The sequence below is a fragment of the Cyclopterus lumpus genome, chromosome 19 (assembly GCF_009769545.1).
Source record: "Cyclopterus lumpus isolate fCycLum1 chromosome 19, fCycLum1.pri, whole genome shotgun sequence".
Classification (NCBI taxonomy): Eukaryota; Metazoa; Chordata; class Actinopteri; order Perciformes; family Cyclopteridae; genus Cyclopterus; species Cyclopterus lumpus.
Window position 1 is genome coordinate 13143140 of NC_046984.1, and position 18552 is coordinate 13161691.

Genomic DNA, 18552 nt, shown 5'->3' on the forward strand with positions numbered 1-18552 from the left:
CCGCTTCAGCACACAAACACAGGCTCATCAGTAGTGCCACGGCTACGACGGATTGTCTTTTCCTGCTACTTAATTGGGTCAGTCTGCATTGTTGCATTAAAGTCGTCTCCAACAATGACCTTGCTGTTAATGCATGGGCATAAATAAAAGTGGCAATACCACCGTGAATGTAAAGTACGCAGGCTTCATCAGCATGTACTTACTTTTACGTACTTGTACAGTGTTATTTTATCAAGTTAATATATGAACAGGTGTCTGGTAGTTCAATCCATTTTAGTAAACGACAACACCATAGATTTGAGTGACCTTAGAGCATAATAAAGTTCCTAAGTAAGGTAGAAATACTTGTATGTATAGGACTCCATTAATTACATTATTTTCAAACAGAAGCTAATTAATGTATACTCATACAACGTTTCATACGATGGCTTACTTTTTCTTGTCGCTTTTCCTCCGAAAGCTAGCAACACGTGTCAATTTCTGCTCGTTACAATGCATAAGGCCTTTTCAAAATGTCCGTCTTCACAGGAATCTACTGCCGTTTAGGAAACACAGCTACTTGGTTAGTTTTGAGGAAAAGATCATTGATTGGGTTCAAATAACTACGGAACTGTCGTTACTGAAATACGCACATTTTGTGACCAATAAATCAACGTTGCGTTCTCGTTTCTCATGGGTAACGAACAGCGGTCTCCTGGCTGAAAGATCGCAGTTCGTCAGAACCAACGCAAAGCCTAACGTATTTGGAGGAATTTTGGAATATATTCACTTTTTTTTTCCTTTTTACTACCGACATTCACTTTGTCTGAAGACACATTTTGTTGAGACGTGAATAAAGACGCTGAAATAACGTGATTACAAATGACACATTTAAAACTGTTTTATTTGTATAGAAATATGCTCATGTTTTACATAACTTGTAGTTACAAATTGTAAAAAGAATATTAACGCTATTAGAATCCCAAAGGTTCTCTCACACACACACACACACACACAGACGGGAGATCTCGGAGAGAAGCCTGATGTTAATGTGTGAAATGTTAAGCTCTTTAATAGACTTTACAGGTTGTGTGCTCAGTAAGGGTGAAAGGGGCTTTACTAACAGTAGCTCTCGAAGTAGTCTCAATTTCTGTCCATCATGTGCTCATGTACTATTGAAGAGGAACGGACACTCTTTCTCGTGCAGAGAATTGATACAAACCTGCTGTGAATTCTCTCCGAACGCAGTACGATGAAGGTAATCAGGGTTACAGAGAAATTTGAAACCCCAGTCTCTGAGCCAACATTTAATATATCATTTTTATATTCATCAGTTCTATCATCTCCCCCTGAATTCGTCCTCATTCTCCTGAGACAGTTGAGATAACGCAGTGTGGGAGTAGCTCCTGACTACACAAAGCCTCCAAAAATGGCCCACAAAGCTCCTGCTCAAGCTCTCCTTTAGGAAAAAAAACTAGTGCTGGAACGCTCACTGCATTAGCTTCCCACTCGCTTCGTCCTTAAGACCACCTGGTGATAAACGTTCAGTCCCCTTAATTAGCGTCCCCTGAGAGGAAGACAGTCCAGCTCAGTTCCTCTCAATTTGCTCGATGTCGAGCTCGCCTCCAAGTTGATACACGTCCTTCCTCGTGCTACACAGCCCCGCCCACAGAGGCTCGTTGTCCTTCCCATTGGTCGTCCTCTCTGGCATCCAGTCCGCCTCCTCGATGGTGGCGTCCGATAGTGGGTTCCTGGTGGTCTCGCCCTCTTTGGTCCAAGACTGAACGTCCTCCAGGTCGCGTTCGCTTGCTGACGAGTCGTCAGCGTGACACCCAGCGGTGCTCCTGAGAGTGGGCGGGGCCTGGCTGGACTCACCGCTATCTTCGCCTGTGATTCCAGGGCAGCTGAGGCTGTGGAAATTACGAAGTTTCTGTGGAAGTACAGGAAGGCATAACATGAATGTCCTCAATGAAACAATCATTAACTTAAACAAATATGTCAAATCTTTGGTCTGGTTGAAGTATATAGTCTCCATTGTGATCAATCAAAACCATTTCCTTCCTCTTGGACTATGACCCATGCCTTAACTCGGGCACAAACAAAACAAAAAAAGGCAAACAATCCCTCTACTGTACTCGTATGTGGGTGAGTCAGTGAGCCCGGAGCTGGACACTGAGCAACAACCACTGTAATTTATAAAAGTAAAAAGATTTGACGGGTATAAATTTAGCCTGCATTACATACTGGAGCAACTGGTGGTTGACTGGTGGATGAGTGAGGTGGCCAGTTACCCAGAGGGCAGACATAAACTCATGTCGGCCTTTGGACTCGGTGTGCATTGTACAGATCTAGTGAAAGGCCAGCATACATCTGGGAAACCCAGGAACCTCCTTGGGCAAATCCACATGTGCCAACTCTGCTGCAGGCGAGCACTGTGACAGCTGTGCGTGCTGGAGTGGAAGGCTTATCCAATCTGTACAGCTAATGTGGAGCGGGCAGGACAGCTGCCTCATGCCTGACCACGACGGTGTCGGGCCAGAAGGACATTGGGAGAATAGGGCCTCTGTGAAACCTCCTGTCACTTGTGTGCCTGTATAACAAGCGTGGGCTTGTTGGGGCTGCAGGTCACAGCCAAGTGTCGGAACCCCAAGAGCGCAAACGTGTCGTCTTCCACCCTTTTTTTTTTTTGATTTTGTCTCAAATAAATTGCCTAAAGGGATTTGGTTTATAACGACCTGAGAACGGGCCGAACGTGAAGAGAAATGATCCACGTCTTCGGCCCCGCCGCAGTGAGAAAGGTCTCTGCGCCGTGCAGCAACGGAGATCAAACGAGGCCCTTTTTCTTGGCTCCGTTCAAGCGGGTACATTTGTCAGCACCAGGCCAGTGTCACATTGCTGCCTTCCGCATTAACACCTCTGTCCCAACCGGCAGATCTCTGGCCCAGGCCATGGGACCGGACTGATAAGGCTACGAGTAATCTGGACTGTAGCAAAACACCACCGACATGATGGACATGAACTACACCAAGTCCAGCAAAGAGCTTCAGGCAGAGTGTCCTCACACAACTTACTGCACCGCATTGCAATGCGGGTCATTAATAAGTGCTGCCAGTGTCCAGTTTGTCTGTTTCTCTCTCTCTCTCTGTGTGTGTGAATGAAATGGAGAAGACCTAACTGACCTTGACTCTCCATCAATACAAGCTGATCTATAGCTCATGAGGCCCGGTTGTGGCAGCGATCCACCCACTGAGCTGAATTTACAGAAATCAATATCTCTTTACCCAACACTCTCCCCTGTGCAACGATCTATAACCTCTGCCACAGCTGCTCTACTTCCTGACATTCATAGAGCCGCAGTGTGAGCCACGCTGAGGGGTAGCAGTTTCTCCCTGAGTAAACGACACCGCTGTGGCGAGTGAATGAGAGGACGCTTTAGAGACACACTCAGCACTGTGACCAACCTTTTGAATAGTAAGGTGACTTTGAGTACCGATATGGTGACGTGTGCGTGTGAAGCGCCGTAAGAGTCGAGTGCCGAGCAAGTTTGGTGGTCGCGAGTGAATTTTTTTTTCTGCAGTCTTTGCAGCTACATACAAATCAATAACGAATCACAGAATCGTTAAGTCTATAAAATGGCAAAAAAAGAATGAAAATCGCCTGTCGCAAAATTCTCAGAGTTCAAGGTGACATCTTTGTCAGCAGCTTGTTTTGTCCAAACAAAAGTCCAAAAGAAAACAGTATATTTGAGAAGCCGGGGCATTATTTCTTGATAAAGGACTCCAACTCAATTAGGAGATTGTCAAAATTGTTGTAATTTCATCAGTGCAACCGCTGGATTTAGTTGTATAACTGGGCCAAAAATATCCTAAAGTCATTTTCTCCAAGTCTTCCCTCTAAACCAGAGTCACTTGAGAAGTTTGAAGAGGTCAAAAAATGTACAATGCAATAAAACACATCAGTCCCATTTAATGATGCACACAATGCACAAACGGCAGACTCAATGCCAACAATCTCGGCACCCTGACGCTCCACTGTGAAAATATTGTTTGTAGCCTCGCCTGGGGCTGTTTTCACACGCTGACCTCGTCCCCGTTTGGAGCGTGTGAGGCGTCTGCTTGTCGTGTCACAGCAGCGCTGTTGTTAAGACTCAGCTGAACTCTGGGTGACTTTCTCAGAGGGGCCAAGTCCAGCTCTGTGTTTATGATCCATGGTCGGTGTACGTGTGAAACTTAACTGGGTGTGTCTGTGCTCGCGGGGCAAAGAAGACAAAACGCTTGTCAGGGTGTGCAGTCTGTACATCATGTATCTTTTATGAAAACAAACTCGTCTGATCAAACTGACTGACATCTTAACTCCTGCTTTGATCAAATCATCTTAATCCAGTCCTATTCAAAAAAAAGGAGGAAATGATATGCCTTATTTCTGCAAATACACAACCACATATTGGAATGTGACCCAGAACAGGCCTGCATGACTGAACGTTTGCCTTCATTTAATGACAATGCCTGCAGAAACACTGAGGTGTGCTGATGGAGAACAGGCGTGACCTTAGTTGGAAGTGTTTGTTTATCCAACCTGGCAGGAGCAAGTTGCCACAACAGCGTAGTAAAACTAGCTCATGTTAGTGAGACTGGCACGACTGTTTGCTGAAGGTCTTGTCTCACATGCTCTGGACTCTTTTGGAGCACATAATAAGTTCAACCAATAAATAGATAACACATAAAATGCTCTTTGAAATTACCTGCTCCGATGCAACATTAAATAGACAGTTTAACAGTTTATATGAGGCATCGAGTGATGTTAAGCGGAATACGTACTCCTTAAGTTGTAAACCTAACTGGCAGAGATTGCAGTATTTAATCAAGTGTCTATTGTCGTGATTAAACCTGATATAAAGCTGTTTATTTCTGTGCCATGTTTTCCAAAGTAAACCTTTTTAGAAAAAACCAACCTGGGTCATCTTAGCCAGGTCCAAAGAAGGCCTTTGCTTCTGTGCGTCAGCTGGTCTTCTACGCTTCACGCCGATCTTCTTGTCGTTGAGGGCGCACGGCTGTGAGCGACTACGGGCGAGACCTCCCTGTCCGCCACGGCGCTCCAGCTCGGGCGTGGAGTCGGGGGAGCTGGCTGGCGAGGGCCCACGAGGCCCGGGGAGGCAGATCTGTTCATGAGAGAGGTAGAGGGGCTGCGCTGAGGGCTCGGAGGACAGGATCATGGAGGAGGAAGGCGTCAGACCGGTGAAGGCAGAGGGGCAGGGGAGAGGCCGGGTGAAGCAGGGCAGCTCCAGGGTGTTGGAGCGGGCGGGCAGGCTGAAGCTGGAGCTGCGCTGCATGGCCGGGAAGCCGAGCTGCGCGTTTACCACACCGCCGCGCTGGACGCTGCCTCCGCTGTGGCACCTCCTCTTCTCCACCGTTGTCCACACACGAGAGCCCTGAGGGCGCCAGGTGGAGCGGCAGCCACCCAGCTCATCTGAGCAAGACAGGGACCGGCACTGCCGCTTGCTGGGGGGTGCAGTGGAGTGCGAGGCCGCGGCCTCAGCCTCGGCCTCTGTCAGGCTGAGGTCATGCAACAAGCTGGTGATTGTGGTCGAAGTGGAGCCAACGTCCCAATCCCAGTGGGCGGAACTCTTGTGCACCTCCGGCAGGACGTCCCACAGGCTCTCCAGGCTGGTCCCAACTGGCCTCTGCTGTATAGCACAGCTGTGACCCAACTCACGCCACCGGCTCGTCTCTGCAACAAAAGGCCAGATTCATTTTGAATTGCATAACCTTTGAAAATGAGATCACAAACGAGACAGATTATTTACGGGATTATATTTGCGCAGTGAATTTTGGCAAAAAAAAGATGAAAATTAAATACAACATTTACTGCATTTTGACACTGAAATTGTCATCAATGGTTATGTACTGGGTAATATCTATGTATAAATGAACTTTGACAATATGGGAAACAAGTGAACCTTTTTATAAGATGTTTCCCTGAGGCAATGTAGGTTGTCATGACTGCCTGCTTCTGAGTAAATGTGGAGTCAAGACGGTGGCTCTTGAAGTACTTCTGCAGCTCTGATATTGGCTTGTAAAATCTTCCTGCTCTTGACACTTTAAATTGTTTTCCTTACAACAATGCATCAGACTCCGTCTTCCAGGTTTCTACGCATTTGTTTTTGGAGAACAAATAGCTAAATATGGATAGCAGAGTCACAGAGTTTAATCACAGCTAATTGGGAAGGGGACCGAGCTCAATGTCTAACCTCGTCTCTGCTGGAGCGAGGCCTGATAAAACGTCACTAACCCATCATAAACATTCCAACTAAAGCTTATCGTCTTTTAGTTTTTTTTTTTGTTGAGAGTTCTGTATCAAACCAATCTGCCATTATTGATTGGCACTAGTACCGTCGCTACCATGCCAGGAAAGTACCTGTTAATTCCCACAACAGAGACTCTCTGAATAGCTGAATGGCTCAGTCAACTATGAGTCAGATACTAAAGTTTGAGGCCACTGCCCACTCCTGGTATGCAAAAGGTCTATTCTTCTCCACTGGAAATACAAAAAATCCCAAATACCATCTGCAGTACACAGACAGGAGGAAGAACAAAAGCCAGTGTTAACAACACCTACTGGTGCTGCTGTGTACTCTGCCAGTGTTACACACTCAATGCCAAGATACTCCAAGGACAGAATACCATTTAATTTTACAATACAAAGACTATAAAGGCTGTTAGTCATCAGGATAGTCGCAACTACAGTTTCAACTTGCGGACAACATGTCCACAGCCAGGAGTGCCCTAAGATCCCAGCTAATGATAAGCCATTAACACACACATTCATCTTGGAGGAACCACCCGTCAGGCGTGTTCCACATTATACCGTGTGACCAGATGCAATTGAGAATGGCTTTCGGCCAATCTGCCAATACATTCTCACATATTAATACCTCTGCTGTCACAATACACTTGTTCTGAGCTTCACAAGCTGCGTAGGACCATTGTAAGTACATATTTACTTGACATCTACAGTTCATGATGGCAAGTATGGGGAAATGACGGCCTATAAAAAGAGATTTATACCAAGGCAGCAATTACTTTAAAAGGTTGTTTATGTTATATTCAATAATGTTGCAGCAAACAACTATTTTCCATGTAAAGCTATAGTGGAGTAATGTCTACCTGAGCAGACTTGAGACGCTCTCGCTCTTGTGTGTTGTCGTCTCAGCTTCTCTGTGCTTTGTTTACATGGGCGGGCCTTTTTAAGCACGTTAGTGCAGGTGACCACGTCCCACTTGGTTAGCTCGGCAATATTTTATTTGCATCAATGTAATGACATACCTCGTTTTGTTTGACATCTAAAACAGACACTTATCTTGTTTGAATTTCCAGAATATGTTTTATTACTAAAAATCCATTCTTTGGTTATTTACTGCTGAAATTATCCATATCACATAACACCTCCGTACAGGTGTGAATGTGTATATTGATGAAAAAGATGTCAGACTCTTACCCATGAGTCCACAAGAGAAAAGTGCAGTCCCCTGGGTCATGGTCTGTGCCTGGAACTGCAGAAATGCAAGATAAATTCACAGTCAGCTCTGCAGAAAGTCACATGAATGGGTTTGCATGAAATGTACAGGAGGTTCTAGTATTAACAAGTCAATAAATCAACAAATTCAAATCAAAACCCTACTGTATAGTCAGATTTTGTGTGAGTATAATTGTCATAAAACATTTTTTTGCTGCTGAGAAATGAAGTTTAAGTGCAACCCATAAACAGAAAGTGTTCCACTATGAATGCCTCTGATTGCCACACGTGGCCGAGAGGGCAAACTCAGTGCACATTGGTGAGGGAATTTTCTCACCCTGTGCTGGCAGAAAAAGAATGTTTCTACTGCATGGATGCTGATTGGAAAATGAGCCAGAGTAGGTCTGCCCAGGAACTAAAATACTCCAGTAAATGGAGCGCGGGGGATTCAAAACCAGATGACACACTAGCCTGGCAGCTAGTACGCTACAATTATCAGAAATTGTAACAAAAACATCCCTTATTCGCAATGTTCAACATCACTTCCTGACATTTAGTAAAGCAACATCTGTTCATTTTCTGACAGATTTGAATCAGAGGAAGCGAACAGTCATATTTAAGCTCCAATTAAAGTTGACCAAATAGGAAAATATAATGTAGAGCCATTAAATTAATCTGGAGCGATGAGTGGCTGGCAACAGTTTCTTGATTTAGGCCCAAGTCCAAACCACCACCTACACTCTCTTTCTACACACTTCCACTCCGCGTTTGCGTTGAGAGTCCACAACATTAATGTAATCAACCAAACCAATGTTGTAGTGGGTTATAAAGTCCCAACAGCGAGTAAACATTGATGCTGACTTGCCCTTAAAGGCCACGTGCTACCATACAGAAACTGTGCAAACATTGACTCGTAAACTTTTTTTATATATTTATACTACTCTTGCTAGTCTTTATTATTAGCACTACTGTTATAGAATGTACCATACATAATTTGTGTTTCTCATTTACATTTTTTCCATAATGTATTGTAGTTATAATATACAGTGTGTAAATGCTTATTCCTTAATAATATTTTCCTATAATTTGTCTATATTATATATTTCCATTCTAGAATGAGAGCAACTGTTACGTAAACCAACCCCCCCCCACCCCCCCCCAGGATCAATAACGTATTGCTGATTCTGATATTTAATTATAGCTTTCTGGAGCAGCACCTTGCCGCCTTCTCCTAAGGGTGTGCAGCGGAGGCCTGTTGACAAGACTACTTACAAACATAAAATTACAAGTTGCACAAACAAAAGTAGAAAATAACCTCTCACCGGGCCCAAATCTGTACTTTTGGATGTTACATCATCGGTGCCCTTTTTATCCAGTGTTTTCTTGAAAATGATCACCATGGCAACGCACATCTTTGTCCCAAGTTGTTCCGGTGAGGGCAAGAAAACCTGGCGTCCATCTTGACCGGCATGGTGTGAGCAGGCTGGTTTCTCATAAGCTTAAGACAGCAGCCCTCGACTCCTTCAGGAATGCGCTTCACTTCTCGGCGAAAACCTGAGCGGACACACGAAGATGAGCACGGGATTAGAATTCTGTAAATTTCTGAGATTCTGACAACCATATAAGTGCAGAACAATCAAAAGGAGAGCAGATCCTCCCCCCCCCCTCCGAGTGGAGGCTCTGAAACACGCAGTCAATGAACCCAATGCTCTCGTACGGCTTTTCAGGAGCGAACATGACTATAGGAGGTTGTCCTGTCATGTGAGTAGCTTCATTCATCGAAGAGGACGTCGGCTGCATTCTCTGCACTTACAATGGATTCCAATCGCGACACAAAGAAAAGTGTCAAGTATTACAACGTCCAAATAACTCTCTCTCTCTCTCTCTCTCTCTGCCTGATTGATCTGTATGCTTAGTATGAATTAAACGTGTTGCTTTAGCAGTTCAAATAGCAGGTGCTAATTCTGACAAGAGTTTCGACCAGGCGGCCACCTCCGGTAAAGGCTTAAGGTGAAGCCAATGCGGAAGCCTCTTAAAACGTGCATTCTCTCTACTGGACAAAAAAAGAAGTCAGATTGTATGTAATTCTATGAGAAAAGGAACCTACTTCCCTCAATCGCTTGTTTTAAGTCTTCTTCCATACAGCATGATGTTCATTGCGTAAATAATGGTCTCATTTACAGTCAAATAGACCGTAAAACAGGTTATGCTTTCGGGCGGGCTTACTGTGATTGACAGGTCGCTGCCGGCCACCAGAGACGTATCTGCCGTCTCTACGTCACCCCCCCCCCCATTCCAAATATGGTCACATCCGTTAATTGGTTGCAAAAAGCAAAGATGGCGACGGCCAAATCGCCGAACTCGAGGCTTCATAACATTAGTTCACAAACAAACGGGCGACGACCTATGGTTTTCACCACGTGCAGGGACGAGCGTCTTTCACTATGTTGTGGAGAAACGGTTGACACTGTGGAGAAGTGGCTTATGCTGCAGGAACTGTTGGAGAAATGTCTGTGTGCCATTTTAACTTGTGTGAATCCAAGCCGTCTACACCTCTTGTCTTCCATTACGAGTTACACACTTGTCAGAGCCATCTTTCAAGCAGGCATTGAGAATTTGTTTCAAACTGTTTGGAATCTGAAGTTACTGTAACACCGGCACTCTTGCGAACCTGTTCAACTTCTACAAAAAGTCACATTTGCAGAGTGGAAATTCAAGGAAGGTTAGTGGGTTTCTCAAGTGAGCGAGCAAACATTACCAGCAAACTCTCGCTTTAATTCGCATAAGGCGTTGCCTATTTCGCCATATGTGGTAGCGTGTAAATTGAAATTACGCTGCATGTTCACTTCCACGTGGTCTCTCCACGGTGTCTCCAAAACAAGAACTTTATACTTTGTGTTGTTCCTGCCTGTCGATGTGGGGATTATCAGTCATCTGAGAGAGCAAGTTTCCTCAAAGTGTTCCACACTGGAGCACACAAAGAGGAATAGAGCAAAGTCAAAGTTGTGTAATTGAATCCTCAGGGGCTGGCTGGGAATAGCTGACCTTGCGGTTATCAAAACAACCCTTTTTCGCATTAGTGCCTGCACCACGGTTAGAGTACGCAGCTGATTTAGCCACGGATGCAGATCGACATAACCATCACAGAGGAGTTTTCACTCCCACTAGATCAGTTCCACTCGAGGTGACGTCAGCAAGGGGACACAAGATGGTCGTAGGTCAGAGGATGTTTTAACAACAGAAAGAAACGGGCGCTCTGTGCAGAAGACGAGACACCGTGGGAAACAAAAGAGGCGACATCAGAGGTTGCGAGTGGAGTGGATGTGTGTGTGTGTCGAGGGTGAATCACAAGACCTTGTGGGAGCTGACGTACTGGAGGGGATGTTTGCATTCGGCGTATGATTTTCATTACGAACACCCATCACGCCAGGAAAACAACTTTAAACGCAAGGGTGTTCTTGGCAGAGTTCGACAAGGAGATCAGCGCGGTTCAAGGACGTCTGACGGCTTTAAGTTGTGGCCTTGTGTGAACGGAACAGATCAAAGCTTGGAGCTGGAGTAGGTCAGGGCAGCTTATACTGTGCGTGACCGTCAACCACGTAGATCTGTGTTCCAGAGCAGAGATAACTAGGGACATAGAGGAAGACAATGTTTATATATTACAACTAATGGCTCGGTGAAGGATGCAGATGGCAATGACATGAAAAAGCCTTGCGAAAAACAATTGAAATTGGCAACAAAAAGCTAAAACCCTCTTTGGCATGATGTTTACCCAAACAAAAAGGTCATTAAATTATGTTTTCCTTCCCGAGAACAATGGCAAAAGTATTGACTGTAGCTTGACACTCGGGTCTCTAAACCGTAAACAACATTGTAAATAACTGTAAACAACTTTACTTCTCGTTACAGAGAATCGCCAGAGTTCATCATCTTTCTCATGCTCAGGCATTACGTTTTTATCCCATAAAAGATTATGGGTGAGGTTTATATCATAATTATAAACATTACTCAGCTCCATGACATAAGCTGAACACACAGTTATAAAAGCCTAACCTAGCCCCACAGCCTTTGAAAAACATTTAAACTTGTGACAAGTTGTGAATAGAATATATTTTGAGAAGCGCTGGCAAAGGGCTTTTTTTCTTGTATGGACAAAGCTCACAAAAGGCATAGTTTGCAAAGCTTCATGGATACACCCAATGCACCCACCTCATAGGGAGGGCACTTCTGTGTCCTGTTAAAAAGAGATTTCTAGAATCGTGTCCCTTCGGGGTGCCGCTACCCTTTTGACGTCCAAACCCGCATCGCCCCAATAACGATGCCGCCATTATCTGGAATCAGTTGGAGACTCTATGCTTCTGCGGGCCGATAGCTCTTTATCTGGGCTGGGGCAGCAGCAACCATGACAACTGAGAAGTTTAATCTCTGAGAAGAACGTTTACAGGACGCTCCCCTCATGACGGGGCTTTCCATCACACGCAAACAGGTCTGCAGTGACAGCGGCCTTCCTAAAAGACAGCAATGCCGCTGCCTTGGGCGAGCTGATGAGACTCCACACTTCCTTTGTGGTCACCACAAGCCTTTCAACCACCGCTGCTCTGGCGTGTCAGAAATAGCGAGCTATCGCGCGGCCTGAATGAGCGATAGATAGGACGGCAGAGGAAACCACAGAGCCTATTGGGTCGACTATAAAACGGAGGTCTGCTCTAGAGTCAGCGCAACCATAAAGAGCCCGAACAGACCATGCTCTGTTTTCGATAGAAAATAGGACACAAGACTACTATATTGTAAATGCCACAGTTCCAAGACTCACAAATCGAGGTCAAGTCCAGAAAGACTACAGACTGTCAAGCTTAGCCATTACAATAGGCATCGCAACCGTAGCCACCCATGAAAGCTCTGTTTTCCCCAATTAGAGCAGCTTTTCCATACATTACTCAGACTGTAATCCCACAGGTTAGGCCAACATTACATTTGGATTTGGCAGCTTTGTGTCTGACTGACAATTAGAGCTAATACTAATCCATTTTATAGCACTTGGGCAGCTGTGGAGAACCACGGTTTGAAATCATTGTTGAACCTTTTATAGGCTACTGATCAATGCATGTGTAAACCACTTATAGAGCATTATTTAGGATTATCACACGTTTCAAATTTCTTATTGAAGCTTTCGTCCCTGTTGAGTTCAGACAAAACCTAAAACGTAAAAGCATAAATGTTACATGAAATTTTCCGACATCCTCTTTTGACATTCCTGCACGGAGGAAAGTTGGATCTGCGTCCTGCTCTCAACAATCCCAGGATTGTGGCCCGTCTCAGTAATCCGAGCATCTGCTGAGCACCTGAGACGTCCCACGACCTGAAACCTAACTGGGGGATTTGTGCTGCTCTTCATCACCATGCCACTTTGTGAGAGGAATGCTGGGTAATAGAGTGGCTTTCCTCTTTCCACCAGGAGATATTCCTCAAAAGCTTGTTACCATGAGCGATTGGCTCTAGTGGCCTACTTCTTTGAGCTGCTTGGCTCGCACGGGATCCATATTTGGACTCCCGTTTCAGCAGTTCCTCATGTCATAATGGCGAGTGTGTGTTTACAGATATGCAATAAAAAGGCAGACAGACATGTAGCGCTCACGAAGACCGAATAATTGAATGACAAATTGCCAAACAAGTTCTGCTTTCCCCCCCCCCCCACCCCCTGCAGCACTGTGCATCGTGTCCACTGTGAAAATCCAGGGCTTTTGAAACCCAAAACTTTCTTTGTTGTATTTTCATTAATTAGGTGCCACAAAGGGCAGGTGCCCACCAAGTTTTGCCACGGCTGACTGACTGAAAAGACATTTATGAAACTCATTGTAAGTTGGAGGCAAGCCCACAGCTGTCCGCATGTTCACAGACATTAGGCTATGTCAAACAGGAGGCACACTCTACATTTAAGCAGCCAGCCTCAATAGTAGTTATCAGGCTCAGTTGAGGGCCTGGGGTACAGCCAAGGTCTCACAAGCATGCAGCTGCCCACTTTACCATAAACACAAAAGCTCAGCATGGCTATGCATGGCGGCCAAGGAGGCCTACGTTTTTAAAGCAAGCCTGCTGTTTAATCATCTCATACATAATCACTTGCACTGTATATATTTGTCCGGAACAAGAGCTTTGTTGAGCTCTGTAATCGAGGCTTTCAACAAACCTGTCCGAGTTGGAGAGAAATGTTGTCCCACTTGAATGCTAACTCTAACAAAGTCTCTTAATTACAAAGCATTGGAGACAACACTCTCTTACTCCTGCAGCAGAATAACATTGCACATTAATAGACCCACATAAGAGTAAGTCACGTCCAGTGGACATTGCCCTAACAACTTTCAATCAAAATAAGAGTGAAGGGGAAAGAGCACTCCTGAGTTTTACATGCAGGAATGCATCCATCCCCCACACTGAATTTCCACTGAAACACATGAGAAAGCCAGGGAAATAACTTTTTTTCCAGATAAGTGTTTGAACAACGTCATAACAGTGGCATTGCAATTTACAGGACCCCGGAGGGCCTTATTTCAAGTGATACGAACATGGAAAGCGGTGTCATCTACTAACTCTGATGGGCATGCCTCTTTTATACTTGAGCTAAAACTGTCTTTTTCAGATGAGTTTGCCAGCCCTCCAGGTGATGCCTCTCGGTTTCAGAAGAAAAAGGCCCTGAAAACTGAGCTTGTCCAAGTAACCAGCACAAACAGTCCTTTAAACCCCTTTTCCAAAATCCCTCATGAAAGGGAAATGAGTTTGGCAAAGAAATTGGTGTGACGGGAGCTCACAGAATGTTACACGCAGGCTACAGAGCAAACAGGATTTTGAACTTGACAGAAGGGCCACAAGCAACTGGTGATAAAATATGAAATGTACTGCGTAAAAAAGTAATATGACACATGTGTATTCTAGCAGTAAGTCTCCTATTTCTAATGAACTCAACAGATATATATTGTGGCCATGGGACACTGAGAAATTCTGGTTTAACAAGCTATAGTTTTTATGATCCCACATTGCTGAATCTGTTGGATTGTATGTCCGCCAGCTTTGTCTTCATACCTGAGGAGAGGGTTGGCTGGATAAAGATAAGACAACAACATTCCACCGCTACGGCACAAACTAACATTAAAGAAAGAACTAAATGACAAGGGCACCTAATTATGTGGCATGCAGCGGCTTATTAACCAAATTATTTTAAAAAAAGAAAAAGGTCTCGCAACCATACCCCACTGACCTATCTTGCCATCGGTGCCGTGTAGGAGTGAAAACCCCAGTTTGAGATCAGAAGGTATGCGCTTCAAAGCCAATTCACAATAACAAAAGTATCCAATGAACTAGTATCTCTTTGAAAACTTGGGTCACTTTGTCAACGAATCTGTTTGAGTTCATACTTTATTGTCAGATGTAAAACAAGCCGAGCATTCTTGGGCTGCCATGAAGAATATGAGTGTATGATACTGGCACAACAACAGATAGTTTACAGACATCCTTTTTTAATCATAGTATGAGCACGTCTGAGCTTCACATAAACTTATTGGCACTTGTTTTTATTAAATCTCCACTATAACATTGCATCGCATAATGTCTGTAACTATCTATTAAGTGGCAATACAGACATAATAAACAGAAGAAAGAACCGGCAAAACATCAGTTAAAGCTGGATTTATGTAAGTAATATCCCAGACAAGACAAAAGAGTCATAGCTGTGTAGTACATGAGGAAAAGTTGCTACGCTAACTAAGTACAGCTGTGTAAAGTTCCCAAAGTGTCCGGCTGTTACCGGTCACTTCTTATTAAATGTGTCATCGTATTTTTTTTTTTTAAACACCACTTCATCACAGACTTTCGAAGCACAAGGGTGCATCACACTTCATGAACTAGCTACAGATCCTCAGTTAGCTAGCGCAGAAACTTTATTGTTACGCCAAGGAAATTACAACTCACACGCATCACGGAGAGCGCCTCGGATCTCCAACGACACCGGGCAGCTGGTTAGTTTCGCTGGACCATGTTGAGTTTAGTTTCAACGTAAAACCAAAACAAGGCGTTCAGGCAGGAAGCAAGAAGAGCAGTTCACTCCGCGTCCTGCTCCAGGCGGCTCCTGCGAACTACAACATTGCCCCAGTGCACTACTGTCCAAGATTGCACCTTAATGAGCCTGTGACAACATACACGGGCGATACTACTTTTGACAGGGGAGAGGGGTGTCTGAAAAGTTGTTTATCCTGCTAAATCTCTCAGTTTGACGTTAATTATTTGCGTTATTTGACTTGTATTAAGTGTTGTATTTAATTCAGCTGAGGCGTATGGTGGTAGAAAGTAAAACATTTATATATTTAGGACTTTCTGAAACTGTACCACCCCCCGCTGCTGTAACTAGTGGTGTGATCCACCCTGCAGTAATGAAAAGTAATCACAGTTTTGAGCTGTGCATATAGACAGGGCCCGTTCACTATATCCAGTGCTGTAACACGATGACCTGCCAACTGCGTGTAATTTAAAGAACAGGGTGGAGGCAGAAAGCAGGAACATGTGTTGTAATATATACATTTCTAGTTCCCCCACATACAATTAATTCCAGTATAATAGGAGTTGAGGTTAGTCATAAATAAAATGCATTTATTACAAACAGATGTTCTCCACTGTCCTTATCATGCAATATGCTATTATTTAAACTATCCGTCTTTTCCCCTCAAATATGTGTATTGATTGTGTACAACCAGTTATTACTATTATTGTTGTACGTTATACACCAAGTGATACAAAAAGAAAAAGAGAACAATATATATATTTTGTATTTATTTTAAACTCCGGGTTTAGTTTGTATTTCAAAACTTACTGTGCATAAGTATACTTATGGTAACATGCACATCATATTGATATCACTTTGGCCAGTGTTTCTAACCACCTAAGTCCTTGTAATCTTTGATTTGTCCCTTTCATTTGAATACATTTAGTAAGCCTAAATAGGTAAAACCAGTATTTCACTTTTTTTTTTAACCTGTTAATCGTCTTGCAACCACATCTGCCGAAATCCGAGCAAGGGCACCGTTATACTGCTGTACAGCTTGTCCATATAGCCGTGTATTTGCTTACCTTAATACATGTTTCGACACTGTGTGTACATTGCAAGCAACTGACAGCAGTAGTCAAACAAGTGTTTACTTAATGAACCTCTGAAAATTGACATAAGCCAACTATACTCGTGACACGTACTACACAAAAGTAAGGCAACTGGATATTATTACCGTCACATGCAGTAAGTTAATTTATTTTGCGGGAGCTGAAGTTAACCCAGTGGGCCTCAGAAGGGTGGGGAGCTGGAGCTCACCCCTGGCACACTATTCTTAATCAAGGAGTAACATCTGTTGTGTGCCACTAATCTCCCCTCCTCGGTTTTAGACTGTCTGCCTTTTGTGTTAAAGGGCACGGAGGATTTGTCTTCTCCACTATGTAAGCTACAGTGTGGGGGTGACCGTTTCGTCAGTCTAGAAAACAAATGGAAACGTTGCACGTTGTGTTTTGTTGTCCTCAGCAAACAGATGATCAAAACAGCTCATTGTAAGAAGTAGGAGTCTTGCAACTCATCAAGTGTGGCAGTGTGTGTTGTGACAGTCAAAACCGTAGGGGGCAGTATCCACCAATCATCAGACGGAACCAACAACGTGGAATAGCTTCTATGTTTGAGAAACAATAAACCTTGATTTAGGTGGGTTAGTCCTTTCTCTTGGACTTCGTTAATGTAACTGTAGCTAGCATATGGTTGACAGTGAATAGGAAGTGAGCTTCCAACTCACTTCACCCCAGTACTGAGACCCCATGCAGAACGCTGTATGCCATCTGTGGTTCACATTGGCCTCAGGCAGATGGCTGAAGGACTCCTGTTACAGGAGCCAACCCTTCTCAACTTTACTGAACAGTTCATCTTCTCCCTTTTATGATTCAAGTTTTCATTCAAATTTTGAAACAAAAATATTTAACTTGTTTAGTTCATAGTGTAGTTTTAAAGCTGAAGGAGTACACCTGTTCGATATGCCGCATTCGAGTTTGGTTGTCATTCCTAGAGTCCATGAGCTTTCTATGAGTGAGAACAAATCCATAAAACATTAGTCAACTCTTAAAAAAGTTTAGTTTGGCCAAGAGGGTGACGCTCGAGTAAAAGAAAAACACTGACACCACTTGTCAAACATGTGGAAGTGCACGCAATCACAAGTTCACTTTTTGCATCTTTTTGTTGAAACTGTTTTCTGATGTTTCTCCAGTCAGACCACAAAGAGAGCATATGGCTTTCATGGAACTCTATCGAAATTTCACTGCTTCTCATCCATCCCGCAAATCCTCGCCTATAAAGTTTATAGCCAAAGTTAATTGAACTGGCGTCTCTGTGGGTTCAGAGATCCCCTCTGAGAGGCTCTGAAGCGGCGTTGGAGCCAACGCATGCACATTGCTCAAATCTCCACAGCATCTGAAAGAGATGCAGCTGTTCTCCCAGGAACGGTTCATGAGTGACTGTGTGAGTGAGGTATTCAGAAAAATGGCAGTAGAGCTCAGAACAGCTATATTGTTGGTCATATAGATAAAATAAAGTTACTTATAATTCCTTTCAGCATACCTTTTATGAATAAAATACCATAGGTGTAAAACTCTTGGATATTTGGTGGGGTGAAGGGGCTTTAAGTCTCACTATTCCTCATCTTGTATATGGACATTGACAGTGGTGGAAGCAAGATACACAGTGAAATTAACAGTACCACAGTGAAAACACTTACATCAAAATAATGTGTTCAAAACTTTACATAAGTACAGTATTATCAGCAGAAAGCACCTTAATTAGGAGGTACTAAATAAATAAAATTGCCCCATTTGGGCTATCATATTATGGAAGTATTACCAACAACTAAAGTGGTCACATATATGTAGAGTAAAAGCATAATACTATGGAAATATAGTGGAGTAGAAACAGTCAAGTAAAGTCCCAGTATAAACTTTCCTGTCTGACCGCTTGTGATTTAACCAGAGATTTTAAGGGGAGACATCCCAAGT

At 43.8% G+C, this 18552-nt stretch overlaps 1 protein-coding gene across 2 annotated transcripts; it reads right to left on the minus strand.

Moving 5' to 3' along the window:
* Window positions 1–862: 862 nt before the first annotated feature.
* fam53b (family with sequence similarity 53 member B) lies at window positions 863–15651 on the minus strand. Of its 2 annotated transcripts, none has more exons than XM_034558246.1 (5): window positions 15454–15651; window positions 8902–9045; window positions 7474–7528; window positions 4931–5706; window positions 863–1909 (listed from the first exon to the last, which is right to left on the minus strand). In XM_034558246.1, exons 3-5 carry the CDS (start codon window positions 7511–7513, stop codon window positions 1568–1570), a joined length of 1158 nt encoding a protein of 385 aa, XP_034414137.1. In that variant the 5' UTR covers window positions 7514–7528; window positions 8902–9045; window positions 15454–15651; the 3' UTR covers window positions 863–1567. The 2 variants fall into 2 exon arrangements, with proteins under 2 accessions (XP_034414137.1, XP_034414136.1); XM_034558245.1 differs by having other exon boundaries at window positions 8814–9045.
* Between the last annotated feature and the right edge of the window lie 2901 nt (window positions 15652–18552).

Bases quoted from the DNA above. Each gene is read 5' to 3' on its own strand.
- fam53b (XM_034558245.1), bottom strand. From the start codon at position 8,903: ATGTGCGTTGCCATGGTGATCATTTTCAAGAAAACACTGGATAAAAAG. The intron at 7,529-8,813 runs GTGAGAGGTTAT...GCATTTCTGCAG, and splicing joins AAAGTACAGATTTGGGCCCG to TTCCAGGCACAGACCATGAC. The intron at 1,910-4,930 runs GTTGGTTTTTTC...GTACTTCCACAG, and splicing joins ACCTGGCTAAGATGACCCAG to AAACTTCGTAATTTCCACAG.